Source organism: Miniopterus schreibersii (genome assembly GCF_964146895.1).
Source record: "Miniopterus schreibersii genome assembly, chromosome: 20".
Lineage (NCBI taxonomy): Eukaryota > Metazoa > Chordata > Mammalia > Chiroptera > Miniopteridae > Miniopterus > Miniopterus schreibersii.
Window position 1 is genome coordinate 20,760,217 of NC_138122.1, and position 14,922 is coordinate 20,775,138.

The window sequence follows — 14,922 nt, forward strand, 5'->3', positions numbered from 1 at the left end:
ACTATCTCTTAAAAATTTAAGTGGCCCTGGCCGGTGTGGCTCAGTTGGCTGGGTGCTGTCCCTTGCACCTGGGGGTTGCCCGTTTGATTCCTGGTCAGGGCACATGCCCAGGTTGTGGGCTCGATCCCTGATAGGAGGTATGCAGGAGACAGCAGATAGATGTTACACTCTCACATCAATGTTTCTCTCTCTCTTCTTTCCTCTCTCTCTAAAATTCAATTTTTAAAAATCTTTAATAAAAGAAATTTAAATGTATAAACCTTTTGACCTAGACACTCACTCCTAGGAATCCATCCTAGAGAAATGCTTATGTAAAAGTACAAAGATATATGAACAAGGATGTTTATTACAGCAGTGACTGCAACACTAAAACACTGTAACCAATGTACATGCTCTTCCATAGAAATGGTTTCACTAACTATGGCACATCCATATGTACATAGAATACTGTATACAACCATTAAAAATATGAAAACAGGTCTAAGATACAGTATGTTAAAAACTTTAACAAAACCATTCTTTTAAAAAGCAGAGAGCAAAAATAAATAGGAAAATTGTGCAATGTATGTGTGTATGATATATTTTTTAAAACTATAAAAAATTAACACCAAAACATCTTTAGTATTTTCTCTGATGGAGGATCATGGGGGAATTTCACTGTTCACAGCAAACATTTATGTACTGTCTGAATTTTATTTTACAATGACCACGAATGAGTTCTTTTTGCCATCAGAAAAAGCAGTGTATATATATTTTTTAAATTTAAAAATCTACGAGTGGAAACTTTAAGCAGACCCAAAATTAGAATTCCTGAATATCTAGTAAGAGATATTCAGTAAGGTTTATTTCCTTAATAAGCCACCCCTAGCCCAGTTAGATAAACCAAGTTTCACAAAGGAACACACCACTGGGTGCCAAGCTTTCATAGACATAGATTTCAAACTGCCTGGCTTCACCTGAACCACAAGGGGATCTTTGTTCCTTTATTTCAACCTCTCCATCACCCATCTTCAGACTATTCCTCCAGGTGTCTCTTGGCCTAAGCCATTCTAGTTTAAAATGCAAGCTTTGATTTCTCTCGGCCTTGGACCTAGGCCTAACTTCCTGCTGAAATCTTTTTACCCACTTCTCTGTGATTCTATAATCTTTTTTAAGCCTTCGCCCAGCCTCTGGAACAGCCCTCTTTTATATTGCCCCAAATATAGCTTCTCTCTTTGGAACAATTGACTTGTAACTGCCCAAAGTCATAGTGACCAGGCACATGACCACAATTCTGGACGTGAGGATTCAGGGAGAGGTTTGTTAGAGACACATGTAGGGCTGCAGTAAAGGGGAAATGGACGAACAGGGAGGGCACTGGGAAATAAAAGCTAAAAGAAAACAGCCAAGGAATGAAACAAGTAATAAGAAGGGGGAAAAATAATGATTTTTAAGATGAATGCACAAGAGTTTTTGCATCCAGGGTTACACACACAGAGCAATGATACACCTTCAAAATGAAGCTCTGTCCAAAAACAGTTATTATGCTGCTTTCCAAAGGGGAACCTCTGACTGTCTCCTTCTGCACACTACAGACCATTTGGGATTCTAAGAATAGATGAGATGACAGACAGTTGGCAACCGTTCTTCTCTGTGTTTGCTTCTGTAAGGGGGGGGGGGGGGAGAGAAGCCATAATGATCATTTTTTATTGGGGTTAGGGGGGTGGTGAGACAAAAGCTAAAATGCTCATTTTCATCTCCATCAGCACACTCAGTAATTGATCAATCTACAGACCACTGGAGAAATACAGCAAATGCACATGTACTTGCAGGTTTTAAGTCAAAACACAAAAGTTCTGTCCACTCTGTAGTCACTCCTCTCAATTAATGGATGATTGGGTGTTTATGCAATTCCAGAAGGAGCATCTATGAAGACGATGTTAGCTCTCTCGTCTTTACAGAGGTAATCAGATTAAAAAGAGGTCAGTAGGCTGGGCCCTAATGCAGTATGACTGGTGTTCTTATAAGGAGAAGACATTTGATAACAGACACAGATAAATAGGGAGGAAAGAGACACTGGGAGAAGATAGACACCTACAAGCCGAGGAGAGAGGCCTGGAACAGATCCTTTCGTCACGGCCCTCAGAAAGGGCCAATCCCAGGGCACCTTGACATTGACCTGCTAGCCTCCAGAATTGTGAGAAGACAACTTTCTGTTGTTTAAGCCACTCTGTTTGTAGTAGTCTGTTACGTCAGTCCTAGCAAACTAATAATTTTCTATAGCCTTCTAAAATTTTCATTTTAAGCTATCTTGGCTGTCAAGAGTAAATGTTAGAGTTTTTTTTTTCCATTAAAAAAATCCACACAGCATTAGAAATCAGTGGGAGAAATAAACATTGCTGACACAGTAATTCATATAGAAAACATAACTGGATTCCTATGTCGTATTATACTAAAAAATAAATTCTAGGTAGATTAAAGATCTAAATGTAAAAGACAAGTGTGAAAGTTCTGTAATTACTATGGGAAAATATCTTTATGACACAGAGAACAGGATTAAGCAACACACCAAAAAAACAGAACATAAAGCAAGTGATTAATAAATTTGCCTTCATTAAAGGTACACGCTTCTCTTTACTAAAAGACTCCATCAACAAACTAAAAATATAATAGTACCAAGAATGTGTGAAAAACATTCTTACACACCAATAAGAAAACAGGTGAAGGGAATAAACAGGCAATTCACAATAGACATAAGAACAAAAGATGCTCAACTTTACTAGTCGTTCATGAAATGGAAATTAAAACAATAAAAATTCCATTTTTGCATCCACGAGACTAAATTTTTAAACTCTGACAATAACCAAGTGTTGGTGAAAACATGAAGACACACACATTGGTTCTCACACACACTGCTGGTTAAGAATGTAAATTTATACCAAACTGCATGCCCAACAGCAGTGTACTACGGTTCCTTTTTCACCACATCCTTGCCAGCAGGCTTGGGGAGGGGGTCAATGGGGGACATCTGCAATACCTTCAACAATAAAGATAAATTATTTTTAAAAAAGGAGAATGTAAATTTGTACAACCATTTTGGAGAGTGATGTGGGAATATCTCATGAGGCTGAAGGTGTGTATACATTCAGTCCTGCAGGGAACTGAAGCCCTAACCCCTAGTAAAGAAAATGGGACTAGGGTCACACATATGCTGTCGGTAGGATGGGGAGTGAGGGAAGGAGGTGGAAACAAAGGTGTGACTGATATATCGTGTACAAAATTGCAGGGGAAAGTGTAAGAAAATGTCCTAGCCAGTTTCTACAAACTCCAGAGCTATGTATTTTGGGGAAGAAAAAAAACCTGAGAAGTCCCTAAGCAATTTTAAACCCCATTTTTTATAAGAAGAAGGCAATTGCTTTTCTCATTATTTGGTCAACAGGTGCTCAAGTCTGACCTTTAGTGTTTGCGAGAACGTGTGAGCAGTGTTTTATTAGCTGCCGTGAAAACGTTTTCTTTAACTCTTACTGAAGTTTCTAACACCACAGAGATTCATTCTGAAAATAATATCTCATTTCAACGGCCTCTAAAGACTGAAAAGGCTAACTAAGAAGCCTGTTACAGCTGAGGTAGTCTTCTTAGGAACAGGACTGGTTCTGCATCGTTCAGATCACTGCTTTGACTTGCTAGTGTACGCGCAGAATGTAAGAACTTTCCCCAGCGTCTAAACTGTGTTATAATCTGTAGCAGGTTAATAACTTCAGGACTCTTTAATATGGATCAGAACCCTGATATCTTTGCTGCTGCTGTTGGGGGGAAAATCCTCTGGGGGTTCTAGAGGCTTTTGCTGTAATGCCAGTGAAAAGTACTGTATTACGTATCGGAAGGATTCTCATCAAACCTCCGTCTGAAGCTTTTTAGGGGGATACTCTCCTTAGACAAGCGCGGCCACATCTCTCCTCTCCTCTTTGTGAAAGCAAGGCCCATTGTATTCTTTCCACTTTTGATACAGTTAGGATAATAAACATCTAACATGTCCTATGAAACCCCACTGTCAATGCCATTGTGGTGTTACTTTCTAACTATTAGGAAGTGAGTCACACTTTCTCCACATGTCAGCCTGAGTTTCACAAAACGAGAATCATGATCTTAGAACCTAGAAGAGAATTTAGAGGGCATATTGTCCAAATGAGCAAATAAACTGGGGACAAGGGTGTTCCCAGGGTATGTGCAGCAGTGTCCAGGGGATACGAGGTGCCACAGAATAAACCCGCCTCAACTCCTAGGAGAATCAGTTTTACACAAATATTTCTGCACAGGGACTGAACTACTAAACAAAACATTCTTACACACTGGTATGTGCTGGGGGCACTTGTGATTCTTCCCCTCTCGAGTTAAAGAATCGATGTTCCGCAAATGCAGATCTCCCATCTACATGATGAGGGCATAATTATAATGACAGCTACCATTTACTGAGCACGTAAGATATGCTGGATATTGTGATAAGAGCTGTATATACATCATCTCACTTAGTCCTCAAAACACTGTCAGGTACTAGAAATAATATAAATGTTCCATTATATGAAAGAGGAGACTAAGGTTTAAAAAGGTGAAAAAAAAGTTTTCCATGTTTATCCAGCTAGTAAATCACAGAGTCTGTGTTTGGTCCCAGGGCTGTCTGGCTCCAATGCCTATGATCTTAATTGCTGCCTCAGAAATGTGAAATTGAGGCACAGGAACTCTAATCAGTCTTAAATCAGAAGATCCTTTATCAAGTCACGTATCTTTTTCTCCCTGAAGTCTTCCCAGCTATAAAATTAGAACAATACCTATTATCCCCTTCTTCATCATAATGAGGATACAGAAGCTCCTGGGATACATGTGCTCATAGCACCCTGTTTTACAGCTGAAAAGAACCTTGGTCACACAGGAACGTGTACATGAGTGTTTATGGCAGCTGGAAAGTAAAAACCACCCAAATGACCATCAAGTAATGAATGGATAAACAAAATGTGTTACATCCACGCAATGGAATATTCTTCAGCCATAAAAATAAATGTAGTACTGATACAGGTTACAATGTGGATGAACCTTGGAAACATTACACTAAGGGAAAGATTCCATTTATATGAAATATCCAGAATAGGCAAATCCAGAGACAGAGATTAGTGGTTGTCAGGGCATGGGGTAGAGGGTCAGGAGGAATAAGGGAGTGGCTGTTAATAGGTACAGGGTTTCTTTTGAGGGGGAGGTAAAATATCCTATAATTAGATACTGGTGATGATAGCACAACTCTGTAAATATACTAAAAACCACTGAATTGTATACTTTTAAAAAGTAAATGTTAAGGTATGTGAATTAGATCTCAATAATAGAGCTATTATTAAATAAATAAAGGTTTTGTAGAATTCTCCTAAAAAAAAAAAGAACCTCGGAAGCTATGGTAGTGAAAGAAACATATTTAAAAATACTTTGGACAAAAGCACCATAAAAATACTGTACTATTTTTCAGATGTCATACATTTTATGCTTATAAAAACAAATTATATATACATTGTAAGAAAAGCATGGCCTTCTATTACTTCTGCTGGTTGCTTTTTTTGTTCTAGGAGAATCTTAATTCACTTCAAAGTACCACTCGAGTCCTCAAGTTCCTGAATACACAGTTAATAAGCTGAAAGTGGAATATACTCTAAACTGGCTACTGATGGAGAAACCCCAGAGAATTGTCCCGCTTAAAAAGAGAAAGGGAAAAAAGGCCACTAAACTCACCAAAGGCCTGCATTCAAGGCCAGAGTGGATAAGAGGAATCTAGATCGAGTGGAAATGTTACCCTCCTATATCCTTTTGGGAGCCGCTTATCAGGAATTTCTCCAGAGAAATTAGGCAAAGGAACCTCAACTATAAAGACGCTGCTTTAGTAAAATAACCATTCACCCTGAAACAATTCCTCACCTTCCTATCCAGCTTAACATAAACACATTATCTTATTTTCACACCAACAGTGTAGTTGCAGGCGGTACAAATTTTTATCCCCAGTTTAAGGACAAAGAAAGTGAGGCACAAACAAGGTCACCAGCTCATGAGAAGTATCTTAATTCCCAGCTCTGGGCTCTTTTGCTACGTCACGCTAATGTTTGCTTTCGCCCTTCACCTCTCTTGGCATCTACCTTTCACCAGATCAGAAAGCGGAGTTCTTTTCTAACATGAACTTACCCCTCAAGAAATGACTGCCCCTTTAACTGTTCCGGTTTGTTGTGTTCCTTCCTTAAATCTCCGTAAGAAACACTTGCTCAGAATAAGTAGAAAATAAGTGTTCTTGAGCAAACAAACCAATGTGGCCAGGCCTATCGGGTTAGTTTAACCTTTCAGGAACAATGAGTGAAGGCTCAAAAAACCTATATGATCTCAAAAGGGTAGAGATTCCCTTTCCAGTTGCTGGAAGTGGTTTTTAGAACTGAGTCAGGAATGCCGTGAAACTTGCAGGTAAGATCTTTAGGCCTATCACTTGAATTCTCATCTTTCATATACATTCTTTTTTCTTTTAATTTTTATTTATTTTAGAGAGAGAGAGAGAGAGAGAGAAACGTGGATTTGTTGCTCCACCCATCTACGCATTCACTGGATGATTCTTGTACATGCCCGGACCAGGACTGAACCCGAAACCCTGGAGCACCAGGACAACTCTCTAACCAACTGAGCCACCTGGCCGGAGCCACCTTTCATATACATTCTAATATTTCATATCAGATACATTCTTTCTATCGCTCTCTCTCCTTCCTTCTTCCTCCCTCCCTCACCTTCCATCTTCTTTCTCTGCCTTTCCTTCCTCTATTAGTAGCATACACTTCCTCCTGAGGCATGAAGCCTTTAACTAGTTTCAGAGTACCCACTGGAAGCAACTATGACTAGTGAAATAACTTCATACAGTGTTAACCATTGAACTAGTGGAAACACCAAGAGTTTACGGTATGCACCCAAAAGACCTAAGCACCAAATACTAACCATGCACACAAGGGCAGTGCTCTCATGAGAATATGAGTGCCTAGGGATGACAGCAGAGTTCTTTTTTTCCTTTGGTAACTAAAGAGTTAGTAGTTTTACTTTCAACACACAAGAAGGATTTAGGTACAATAGTAAATCCAGCTCTTAACTCAAAAGTGGGTGGATTTAGAGACCAGGGCATTAACATTCCTGCATTTGTTAAAAAGGTATGTTCTGTATTTAAATTAGATTTCTACCTATTCAGCCCTCAAACCCTTTCTCTGCAATGATTTTACAGTCTTGACCTTGGTTAACTAATTAATACTTTCATGACAACACTCTACAAAGGTACAAGTAAAGAATTTTTACTTAATGTGGAAACAAAGAGAACAAATTTTAAATACAAACACACATACCTCATTTCAAATTTAAATAATATGAAGGAATGCACATTCACAAATGCAACATAAATAAAAATCATTTGCTCTAGAAATTTTCCCTAAGCTTTTCAGTTTAGAGACAGCACCACTTAATATTTGAACTAAATGCATTAATATAATTTATCAGTGACAGGCTTTCTCTAGGTAAAGCAATCACAGACTTTTAGAGCTATGAGAAATATCAGAAATCATTAAGCACAATTCTTTCACTGGAAAAAATGAGAAAACTCCCAAGTTAAGCAATTAAAAAAGCCTCACAGCTGGCTAAAGACAGGCAAGGGTCATGGCTCCTGACTCGTAGTTTGGCCCAGCTAAATTCCTTGCAGGTGAAACATATTTAACTTGTTGATATAACACCAAAAGCAACAAAAGTGAGAATTACTCTTCCTATATACATGACTGACATTATACAGAAGCTGTTTCAATGTTTAGTATCTTACACCATCAATTCTTAACTTGTGACTCACCCTGCTGAGTTGATCCAATAACCTTTGGTTCTGTTCGGATAACTCCTGGACGGCCCGTGTCTTTTCTCGATCTGCCTCCCGTAGATGAACTTGCTGCCTCTCCAACTCATCCTGAAGCTGTTTCACATCACTCTCCAGCTCTGACACACGCCCTTCCCACTCTCCTTCTCGGTTCTCAAACCGTCTTCTTAGCTCGTGTTTCTCTTGTTCTAAGTGCTGGGTGAAAAGTGAGTGGGATTTAAAAATTGTTAAAAATTCCACAGTTTTTCGGTTTTTTACTCTTTGCACACTCTCCTAACTTTTATTGATTGATTGACTGTAGAGAGGGAGGCAGAGAAACATCGATTTATTGTTCCATTTATTCATGCACTCATTGGTTGAATCTTGTATTTGCCCCAACCTGGGATCAAACCCACAACCTTGGTATATCGGGATGATGCTCTAACCAACTGAGCTACCTGGCCAGGGCCTCTCCTAACTTTTCCTGGTTAGTCAGTACAACAAAACACTGCCACTTAGGAAAAGCTGCCCGTTCCACAGCTTTGAAAATATTTCCTTCTTTCAGAGTAGAAAAGGAATTGGTTTCATAAAGAGAATGGCATTCCTATTGAAAATAGTTAACGTTATTAGGTTTATTCTTGTCCTTGGGCGTGGGGTTCTAGACTTAGGAATTCACTTGAAATTTAGCAAGCCATCTAATTAATTGGTGAACTATACATTTAAACAATTTAAAATGACTCAAGAAGGCTTCTGTTGAAATCATCTTTTATGCCTGGCATATATCAGGCACTTAAAATCACAGAAGTTTCAGAGACAGAAAGAACTCCAGAAATCCTTCAGATTAACTATCTTTTCTTACAAATAAGGCAACAGGAGAGGTTAGGTAACAAGCTCAAGATCAATACTAGTAAATGACAGAGCTGGGATTTGTGTCTCGGTTATTTCACTGCTTAGTGCTCTAAATCACAACTCAATAAATATTTGTTGCTATATATAGCACTGTATTTCAAAAACATTAAGGCAAGTTCAGATTCAGGCCTATTTTAAATCATGGCCTATTAGCCTTGCACATTTATTTCTGATCCATTCACTCATTCTTGGGTGACTACTATGAGCCAGCCACTGTGCTAGGGACACGGTGATGAACAAAACAGACACGGTCCTTGCCTGTACGAAATTTTTATTCTAGTGGGAGAGGCCAATACAAGTAATAAGCTGTGTGTGACAAATGGTATGCAGGAAAAGTATAAATGGTTTGAAGTAGCAGCTCAACAGAAAAGGATTCTTTTGGATTGAAGGAAATAAGAACATCTTTCTGTTTCTGTGAGATAAATACGAATGCCTCTTTTCAGAAGCAAGTATGTCCTTCTACTTAAAAGTATAGTATGTACCAAAAAAGCCAAGTCTATATCTAAAGGAATATATGAACTATATAAGTTAAAGCAACGGTCCTCAACTTTTGGTGCACTCAGAAAAGCTCTGGTCTAACTTTCCAAAATATACCCCACATTATGGTTATACTTTATACAGACTCAGTTTGGAGCATGTGGGAAAATGAATGACAGGGAAGGATTTCTACTCATCAACATGAGGATTTTCTGCTCTTCTCTATGATCCACTCATATTGCTTGACTTTCAAAAAGGAAAATGTTTTAGTCACTATAGACACTTCAGAAAGATGAAATGCAGAAATAAATGCTAATTGCAATCCTAAAATTGTGATTCTTAGTTTTATTGAGTTTTTCCAAAATGAAAAATATTGAGCAGAAGGCAAAAGCAAGAACTCAGTAATCACACTGTTACTGAGAGGCCAGATATATTAGGCTTGTGTTCTAAAAGAACAGAGAGACTTAAAAATACTCAGCAAACAGCTGCTAGCGAACAGCCCAACCAAGCGACTAAAACAATCCAATCCACTTGGGAGGAGGGACTGAGGACAGGTGGTGCTGATCAGTCTATTCTGTCTGTACAGTTCTTTGGACACGTGACAAACTTCCTAATTCAGGTTTCCCAACACTTGGGGGGAGGGGGAATCAAGACCTTCCTATTAATAAACTTACAGTTATATCTACCCTGAAAAAAGGAAGATTTCTTCTAGAATTTTATTTTCAATTAAGTGCTAAATTAACCAGTAAAACTCTAGGCAGAATTACCAGCAAGTGTGGAGGTCAGGAGGCTCTGCCCATGCTATTCCTTATTTCTTGGGGCTATACAGTATCTTACACGTTACTATCTACACCTGAAACTAATATAACGTTATATGTAAATTATACCTCCAAGAAGAGAAAAAAAGGAAAAAAGTTAGTATCAAAACTGTCAAGTTCATCAAAAACGGTTATCCTGGCCGGGTAGCTCAGTTGGTCAGAGCATCATCCCCATACACCAAGGTTTTGGGTTTGATCCCCAGTGAGGGCACATACTAGAATCAACCAGTGAATGCATGCATAAGTCGAACAACAAATTGATGTTTCTCTCTCTACCCCCCTTTTCCTCTTTCTCTAAAAAAAATCAATGAATAAAAGAAAATTTTAAAAAAAAAGGAAAGTCTAAGAAACTGTCACAGCAAAGAAGAGACTAAGATATAAAAACTAAATGTAATGTGGTATCCTGGATGGAATCCTGGAACAGAAAAAGACATTAGGTAAAGGCTAAAAAAATCTGAATAAATTAAGGACTTTAGTCAATAATAATGCTATCAGTATTGGTTTCTTAATTAAGACAAGTGTACCATACTAATGTAAGATGTTAGTAATAGAGGACACTGGGTGCAGGGCATATGGAAATTCTCTGCACTATCTTTCAAATTTTTCTGAAAATCTAAAACCATTCTAAAACAAAAAAAGTTTACTTAAAACTGTGAAAAAAAAACCACAAAAACTGTGAAAAAACAAAAGCTAGTATCATTAGCCTACCTAAAATTGATTGTCACAGAAATGGGTTTCTGCAAAGAAACAAAAAAGCAACACCATTCTCATAAGTAAAATACAAAGAAAAAATATATATATTTTTTCAGTGGACCAAGCACTGAATGCAAATAAGGAATCCTAGGTTTGCTTCCCTAAATCTACTATTGAGTCTCATTATGTAATCATTTTCATCTTATTTGTTTTGCCCTCTTAAAAAAATAGGGCTAGAGCCCTGGCCGGGTGGCTCAGCTGGTTGGAGCATCATCCTGTATAACAAAAAAGTCGCAGGTTTGATGCCCAGTCAAGCACATACCTGGGGTTCAGGCCTGAACTCCCATAGGGGCACATATGAAGGCAACCAACTGATGTTTCTCCCTCTCTCAAATCAATGAAACATATCCTCAGGTGAGGATTAAAAAAACCTGATATAGTGCCTCCTTTCTTGGGGTCTACAGTCTCTCTCCCAGGGCCTCAGTCACCTTTAAAAAATTTTTTTATCATAAATTTGTAGATTTTTAAAAATTGATTTTAGAGAGAGGAATGGGGAGAGAGGGAGAGAGAAACATGGATGTGAGAGAGAAACATCGAACAGTTGCCTCCACATGCACCCGGGCGGGGGATGGAACCCACGACCTAAGTATGTGCCTGACTGGAACTAAACCCACAACCTTTGGTGCAGGGGACAATGCTCCAACCAACTGAGCCACCCAGCCAGGGTAAAACTAAAAATTTTTAATGATAATTTTCAAACATACGTAGAAGAAATAGTATAGCTGAACTCTCCATCATTCAGTTTCAATAATGCTCAATATTTGGCTTTTTAAAAATAAACTTTTAAAAATGTGTTATTTTAAAAATTGTGGTAAAGTACAGCATTCCCCCCTTATCTGCAGTTTCACTTTCCACAGTTTCAACTACCCACAGTCAACCTTGGTCCAAAAATATTAAATGGAAAATTCCAGAAATAAACAATTCACATTTTAAATTTTGCGCCCATCTGAGTAGTGTGATGAATCTCGAACCCTCCCACTCTATCCTGCCTAGGAAGTGAATCATCCCTTTGTCCAGCATACCCAAGCTGTGTACACTCCCTGCCAGTTAGTCACTTAGTAGCCCTCTGGGTTATCAGATCGACTGTCTCGGTATTGCGGCGCTCGTGTTCAAGTAGTCCTTATTTTACTTAATAACGGCCGAAAAGCACAAGAAAAGCTGTAAAGGATTTACTATCAGTGAAAATGTGAAAGTTCTTGACTTAATTGTTCTATTTTATTGTTAGTTGTTGTTAATCTCTTACTGTGCCTAATTTATAAACTAAACTTTATCACAGGTATGTATGTATAGGAAAATCATAGTACGTATGAGGTTAGGTACTATCTGTGGTTTCAGGCATCCATTGGGGGTCCTGGAACATATCTTCCTCAGATAAGGGGGGATTACAGTATACGTAACATAAAATTTACCATCTTAATTTTTAAGTGTACAGTTCAGAGGTATTAAGTACATCCACATTGTTGTGCAACCAACCTTCAGAAATGTAACTAGAGTTCATATGCTGACCTGCAGAGGAGTGAAGATTTTAAAAAATAGTTCAAGAACTTTAAACTATTTTATAAAATCAAAGGTAGTGTATTCTTTTACAAAAGAACCTTTCTTGTTACCGAATTTCGAAATCTTTTTCCTTTGTTGAAGAAATGTATAAAAGGCTCCACATGGAACCCAGGATGTGTGTAATTGCACACTCAGGATTACTCTGAAATCTACCACTCATCAAAATGACTGATATGATGGTCCTTTCAAGTCGGCTGTCTCTTCAATCAAGTCCCTCACTGAAGGAATTTCAAATCAAGTATAAATCTCTGCAGTAGTACTTCTATATAGAGCCGTGTAATCAAATCTCTTTTTAAAAAAAAGACACCCTTTTATTTGTAGACCTCTACTTCAAGTGAAAATTAAACAATTCAATTCATTGGGTTGCTTTTTGGCAGTCTACCTATAGGTTTCACAAACCACTTTTCAGAGAGGTATCTTGGGAGTTCATCGACTGGCAGACCTAGTTAACAGGCCAACTGAACTACAGGGCACTCATTGGTTTCCTTTTTTTTCCTCCCTGATTTACTTTTGATATGTTGAACTACAGACACACTTAAATCTTATTATGGAAAAGTTTCTAAATCTACATTCTGACTGTTCAATAAGTACCAGTGATATGGAACCAGACGAGGGTCAATTTCAGATCTTATTCAGGACTGTACTATTCTCTTGTAACTAATAAAAAAAAAACAAACACAAAAAACTGGTTGCAACCAAAGTGGATAAAAACAGTAAATGCACAGGCAGAAAAAGATAAGCTTGTCTCCACTGCCACAGATGTCTCCCCTTTTTAAAATCTAATTTTGGGAAATGTTGGTGTGTCAAACCACTTTCAAGACCCTTTTGTAGTTAAGGGCAAAAAGTGGCAAAAATCTTACAGCTCCTTTAGGGGTATTTATTAACAAGAGTTGAAGCAATATGGTTCTCACATTTGGCCATCCGACTGCATGTGAGAGACACAGAACACAGAAAAGTGCTGCTTAAATACACATAAATACTGAGGTCTGAGTTAAGTCAACTACCCACGCTCACATGCTGAGCCCAAGCCTGCCTGACTGCAATGGAACCCCATTTCCTAATCCCCCAGTATTTGAAGGCTATAAAAAGCTCCTTTAGGGGCACTTGTTTCCCACAACTCTGAGCTGCCGGGAAGTTAAGACAAGGGCATCTGGAGGCCTTAACGCCCAAACTGGAAAGCTTTAGGCTAACACCCTGATTAGAGATTAACTACTTGTATGAAAACCTGAAGAATATTTTAAATGCTTTCCCCTTCTCATTTCTCGGTGTGCAGACATCACCTCGGTGCTGTATAGATTAGTCATACCCTAAGCTCTATTTCAGATGCTCTGTGCAGTACATATACAGAATGGCCCACAGCGACTGGAGCTGTGCATGGATCCATTCGTTACGAACAAGGTGGGAAAATCAGGTGTATTCAATGGATGCCCTGGTCTGATAATCCAAAATCCTCCATCCTACCCCCACCCTTCAGGCGGTTTTCTGTGAGGTAGGGCCAGCAAGAAAGGGGTGGAGTACGGTGGAGTGGGTGAGTGGCTCCCGAAGCTTCCCTGGGCCTGGTGGGTGCCCGAGCTCCCCCTGCTTCCCACCCATCCCAGAGGGGACGAACTCACCTCCAGTTTGTCGGTCAGCTCCTTGTGCATTTGTTCGTACTGCCGGCTCATGTCCTGGTTCTTCTCGAGTAGTGCCTTGCCCAGCCGGGCCGCCAACACCAGATCCTTCTCTTTCTGCCGGATCACCGACAGCAGCTCGGGGTCCTGGGCGGGCAGCGGCTGCAGGCCGGCCCCCTCGGCCAAAGGCCCGGGCTCAGCCGGAGGATGCTCTCCGGGGTCGGACGGCCGTTCCCCGGCCGCCAGCAGCGCCAGCTCCTCCTCTAACGCCAGTTCCAGCTCCCCGGGGCCCCCGGGGAAGGAGACCAGGGCGGCGGCGGCGGGACTCCCGACTGCGTCCGTGGCCGCGGCGGGCAGCTCCATGCAGCAGGCGCTGTCCGGCTCGGCGGGTGCTGAAGCGCGGCCGGCCAAGCCCAGGCAGAAGGCGGACATGGCCCGCGCGCGCGGAGCCCGCAGCGGTGCGGCCCTGCCGGCGCGCGCCAGGCTGCAGGGGGGAGGGGCCCCGCCGCACCGCCCCGCGCCTCGCCTCGCGCCGCGGCACGCGCCCCCCGGGTCCCCGCGAGTCCTGGGCGCGGCGCGCGCCGGCCCGCCCCTCCCCCACGCCGGCGGCACGCGCCCCCGCCCCCCGCCCCCGGGCTCAGCTGCTCGGCGCGCGCCGCGGAGGAGGAGGGGGTGGCGCAGGGAAGGCCGAGGAAGGGATACCGAGGGGCCGCGAGGCGGGAGGGGAGGTCGCGGGAAGGAACGCCCCCGTCGCCGCCGCTGGGTTTTCAGCCGCCCTGTTGCTGCCGCTGCCGCCACCGGCCGGGCAGCGCTTCACGGGGCGGACTGCGCTCCGCTGTCGCTTCGACGCTCGCTGCTGCTGCTGCTGCTGCCGGCGGCCACTGTCTGCAGCCGCGCTCCATGTCCCTCAACTCGGCGGCAGCCCCAGCAG

General features: G+C 41.1%; 1 protein-coding gene across 2 annotated transcripts in view; it reads right to left on the minus strand.

Annotated features, from left to right (window-relative positions):
• The window catches only part of BICDL1 (BICD family like cargo adaptor 1), a 51,512-nt gene extending 37,019 nt beyond the window's left edge, over positions 1 to 14,493 (minus strand). For both annotated transcript variants that reach the window (XM_081123666.1, XM_081123665.1), the window contains exons 1-2: positions 13,995 to 14,493; positions 7,868 to 8,083 (exon numbers count right to left, since the gene is read on the minus strand). In XM_081123666.1, coding sequence (XP_080979792.1) covers positions 7,868 to 8,083; positions 13,995 to 14,423 — 645 coding nt within the window. In that variant the 5' untranslated portion in view covers positions 14,424 to 14,493. The remainder of the gene's footprint in view (positions 1 to 7,867; positions 8,084 to 13,994) is intronic.
• Positions 14,494 to 14,922: the final 429 nt, after the last annotated feature.